Raw genomic sequence first — 5,341 nt, forward strand, 5'->3', positions numbered from 1 at the left:
AGTCAAAATTTTCTTCTTCCAAGTTTGAATTCACTCTTATTATTATTCAATTAGGAGAAATTGTCAAAAACACCAAAGCTTTGGTTTTGTATTTAAAAATAATGCACTTTTAAAAAATCTCATATTTTTGTGTTTGAGATCTTTTGTTTTGCTTTAAAAATTTATAATAAAGGTTGTGCTAAAATTACAAAATACCTTTGGTTTCCCGAACGTTTGATGTTAGGTTTCGCGAAACTAAGCTTTTCATTCAAAATTGATGTGTGTTGGGTATATTTATACATTCAATCTTTCTATGTTTAACTTTTCAGGCAAAGGTAAAAAGAAAGGCAAGCTGACGAGCGACAAGGACGTAACCTGCAGTATGGAGAACTATGTTTATGCTTCCGCTCTTTCCCTGATTTTCCTGTTTTTGATTATTTCCATGTGTTTAACTACTAGACATTTTTTGTTAACTTTATGAACATTTGCTTATCTTCATGGTTTAGATAGGGCATGAGTTAGGTGTTTAGATAGGGCATGAGTTAGGTGTTTATTTTCTTTAGTCGTTTTTATGTTACTTTGCCAAACTCTTGGTTGTCTTTTCTTATATTGCTTTACTTTAGTTTTATTAATAAAATAAGTAGACTTTACCTTGTTTTAAAGTTCTGAAAATGTTGTTTTTATTAAGTAATGATCTTAGTTTAGTTATGAAAAATTAGGTCATTACACATCAAATGTGTATCAAATGTAAGTATATTGAAGTGTATCAAGTGTATCTATATATATTTTACATCTCCTTGGACTTTTTTTTTTTGTTTTCTATTTTTACAAAAATAAAGGGTTTGAACAACAAAACTAATATTAATAACATGTTTTGCCTTTTGAAACTAATCTTATGAAAATTTCTATTCAAAGGTACAAGAAAATGTCCGATAAATCAAAGTATTCGTAGTTTTGATATGTTTTTTTACTCACCCCAAAGGGGCTCACTTTAAACTCCCTTTAAATTATTTATCTTTAATCATAGTTTAATAACACATTTAATAGTTTTAGAGTAAACTCAACTAAATCAACGCACGTCAAACTTAGAATTCATTAGACCAGCACTAAGAGAAGACTCATTACACCCATAACTAAAACCTAATTTGTCACAATAAGAGATTAAAAGCTGAGTAAATATTGGGGGGCAAAAATAAAGAAATATTAATGATAACAACAATAATAATTAATAAATAGGTCAAAAAAATTGAGAGCAGGCATATTCAATTCCTGAATTAAAGAAGTGAGAAAAAGGCAAGAAGGGTCCTGATTTTGATGCTTACTCTTTTTTTTTAATAATCCATGAATATACGACCAATTTGTACCTCGACCAATTTTACGAAAAGACCATCTTATCCTATAATACTTAGGTGGAAAGAAAACTTGTAGAAAATTAATTTTTTAAATCGGTAATCACCATGGATTGACCATTAAAGAAAGGAATGATTGCTTCTATTCTGTTTACAACTTTTTATGTTGATGCTATGCCAAAAATTGAATCTGGAAACTGAAACAAACACCATCGAACAAACTTTAAAACGTGTCCTTACAAACTATACTTCTATTTATTAGATGACTAAATTCAAATATTATAGAATATGGTTAAATTTAAATACTTCCACTTCTAAGTCCTAACTTTAGCCAATATCGATAACTACATTACTAAAATGCCTAACCATGCAATATGACCATAAAACTGTGTCAAGTTATCATAAAATCCACCACTGACAGGACGAATCAAACATGAAACATGAACATTTAATTAACGATGTTAACTAAGAACTAAAAGAAAGGTTAATTCTTCAGATGATCCAATACAAACTTTGTAAAGTTACACGTGAAAGTGATATCTACAAAATAAATAAAAGAAATTTCAACTTTCACCTCCCCTCCTTCCTGCTCTCTCTTTCAAGTAATTGCTACAAGACTGACACTAGTAAGCATATAAGCGACTCTTATGCATATAAGCGACTCTTATGTGAAAGGAGAAACTTCTTGAAATTACCAAATTCTATGTAGACATGCTTTGATTAATCCTGTTGTTCAATGAAGAGGTGCCTAACCATTAGTAGGTTAGGATAAAAGCAAAAATCAATATGATAGTCTCGTAGGAACCGACAATGCAAAGGTTTTTCCTCAAAACACAACTCCTCTTCAATGAAAGAATTTCAGAAGAAAAGCTACATATTGATTTCAGTAATTTCCAACACCAGTACAATCTATCTATCTAGACCATGGGAAATTTTGGATGCCAGATTCATTGGGGGGAGGGGAAGGGAGAGGGACTTGCACATGGCGTGTATACATTACAGGAGCTTACCATTACATCAACAGCTATTTGACGACGAAGCATTACCAATATCAAATATGCATCTTCCATGAAGGAACAAATTCAGCACGAGCTTTTGCAGCAACCAGCTCGCGACGTTATAAGTGTGTTGCAGCTGGAAAGCTAACGAGATCGCTCTTCTTAATCTTCCGATGCCTTATCAGAAAATCGACCATCAAACTTCTTAGAGCTGTTATTTATATGGGATTTCACACCAGCAAGAATCACCCCAATGTTGAAGAACATTCAATAACTTAAAAAGAGAAAAGTGATGAAGTAAATAAATATCTCATACAATGAGAACTTCATTATCAATACAATTATCCCAGTCTCCTCCTCCTTCGCTCCTGTAAAAGTACATTATCCATATCTGACCGTCGTGGTAACTCACTCCTCCTTCTAGTTGATGGAGATGGGAGTATTATTCGGTCAAACTCAGTAGCATTACTGGTCTGGCTTTCTAGACGTTCAATATTTGTAGCAATATCCATACTTCTAGAAGATGACTCAAACTGGGGAACCAGAAAGGTGATTCCACCAACAGGATCTGGGGCTATACCATCCGACTGTACAGTTGGAACGATACCGGACAAGGAATCTCCATTGTTAGGATTGTTAGGAACAGAGTGTGGGCGGCTTCTACTTGCACTATGATTGTGGATGTATGTCTCAAGGTCCTCAACTAATCTTTCAGCAGAGTCCATTGCCGAATTCAAAGCAGATGAGAGAGATGAAAATGAGGCAGCACCTTGCAGCAGCAATCTAGAAACTTGAAGGGATCGACTTTGCTGATTGTTCTCATTCTCAGGAACAGGCAATACTTGGGTGGCACGACGCCTCCGGCCCAACAAATTAGTCCTCTCAATCCTTCCTTGTGTAACATCAAAATTCTGTGACCGAGATTGCTCCCCCATTGCCCCAATCATGTTACTAATCTGCTGAATCCTTTCTTCAATGAGAGAAGATGATGCCCCTCGGAACAAAATTTGCTGCCTCATACTCTCAATCCTTTGTGCACGTGGCCTGGGAGGAACTTTCAAACCAGAATCATTAGGCTTTGACTTTTGGGCACGATTGCCATTCCCATGGCCATAGATTGGAATGATGCTTGTGTCTGTTACTTCACCTTGACATTCAGGGCATTCCTTAGCATTTGAATGAACATAAGATAACTGATAAAAGCAAGACCAACAAAATAAGTGACCACAACAGGTCAATATTGGATCCTTGGCGACATCCAAACATATATTACAATCGAAAAAACTTCCCATCTTGTTTCCAGTGGCCTTTGGCTCTAGATCCATCCCCAATGCTTTGGCAACCAAATGAGGCCCATTCTTTTTACTAGTTTTCTCCGAATGAAGTATTCTTTCTTGAGCAGAAGCACTATCATTAACAGTCTCTTGTCTTTCAAGGAGAGCATAAGCTGCTGGAGTTTCAGCAGGTTCAGTAACAGTCGGAGCATGTCGCCATCTCTGTCGCCGTGTAGCCCTTGTCGTAACAGCTTCAAGTTGCCGAATGCGTTCTTCAATGCGTCCATGAGCAGTTTCAAGGTCACTCAGTATAGTGTCTAACCCTAACACTGAATCATATGATTGGTCCAAAGGCTCTTGATTCAAATCCAGGTCCATTATATCTTCTCTTGAGTTATTTCCCATTAGCATCTACACCGAATCTTCCCTATCATTTTAACCTCACAACCAAAAACAAATCTCAAATTCAAAAGATCCATCGAAGCATCACTCCTCCTGCCAATGAACAACAACAACAACAAAGAACTTCACTTCTTTCACTACAAAAAACCTAAAAAATTCCACATACCCTAAAATAATCCCCAAGCTTCAATTTTAACCATTGTTAGATAATCTAGCTTTAATTATCCACAAACTATAAAAGAAACTCCCCAAATTTTCACGAAATCCAAATTCTTCCGTGAAAATCAGAACCTAAAATTTGCGAACAAACCTAGAGCAACGACCCAAGAAAAGATCAATAAATCAAAACAAGATTCAAAACCACTAGGAAGAAATTCAAACCCAAAATAGAAAAAGAACCTGCAATCAGGCGAAGATTAGGGCAATCTAAAGTCGCACTTCACCCATCGGGAGACGGCAGCAGAACAGAAGTAAGCAGGTGGATTATGGAGACTGTACTTCCACACGAACGGAGGAAGAAGAAAGGGATGAAGTAAAGAAGGCAGAGGCGGTGGCCGGAATCGGAAAGGACGCGGTGGCGGAGAAAGGAGGATAGTGGGGATTGACCCTTTATCAATTATGAGGATTACGGCCTTTGAAACTTTTATTTTTTATTTTTTATTTTTTATTTTTTTGGTCTGAAAGATCAAAATTAGGGAATGGCCGACGTATCGGAAGGATCATACGTCGTCGTTCAGTATATACCAAATACCCTCTTCCTATTGGTGAAAGGAAACCACATTATTAGTAAATTTGTTACCTTTCTTTTCTTTTCTTTTTTTTTTTTTTTCTTACTTCACTTTAATGATTCATAATCAATGAAATCGTCACACCTGACGCGTAAATTAATTTCTTTATTCTTTAAATCTTTTATTTTAAATTCAAAGTTTCCAATATCAAATAATATCTTCGTTTCTTTAAATATAAAAATAAAAATAAAAACTTTTCTGTTTAGTTTTTCTACTTTAAAAATGATTATGAATGGAAAAAACTTTTGAAACTATTTCCCATCTAAAAAAAGAGATGATTTATACAAATATAACCAAAACCCAAAAAATGTTTACGGGTCATGTAACAAACAATAAAAAACACATGAAACGTAAAATATTTTCATAATTTTCAGATTTGCTTTTGAATATCGATTCAACACGTCTTTTTCTTCGCGATTTATTCATCTTTTCTTCTAGATTTCCTTCATCCATTTTTCCAGATTTCTTCATCCATTCTTCCAGATTTTCTATCTTATATTTTAAACACTACAAGAAATATGGGCTTTGATGTCGGTTGAAAAAAATGAAAA

At 34.8% G+C, this 5,341-nt stretch overlaps 1 protein-coding gene across 1 annotated transcript; it reads right to left on the reverse strand.

The window, feature by feature from the left end:
* Positions 1 to 2,147: 2,147 nt before the first annotated feature.
* On the reverse strand, positions 2,148 to 4,697 carry LOC103500286 (uncharacterized). The gene is made up of 2 exons (XM_008463537.3): positions 4,402 to 4,697; positions 2,148 to 4,095 (listed from the first exon to the last, which is right to left on the reverse strand). The coding sequence occupies exon 2, from the start codon at positions 4,009 to 4,011 to the stop codon at positions 2,668 to 2,670; it is 1,344 nt and encodes a 447-aa protein (XP_008461759.2). The 5' UTR covers positions 4,012 to 4,095; positions 4,402 to 4,697; the 3' UTR covers positions 2,148 to 2,667.
* Positions 4,698 to 5,341: the final 644 nt, after the last annotated feature.

This window comes from Cucumis melo, chromosome 4, assembly GCF_025177605.1.
Source record: "Cucumis melo cultivar AY chromosome 4, USDA_Cmelo_AY_1.0, whole genome shotgun sequence".
Lineage (NCBI taxonomy): Eukaryota > Viridiplantae > Streptophyta > Magnoliopsida > Cucurbitales > Cucurbitaceae > Cucumis > Cucumis melo.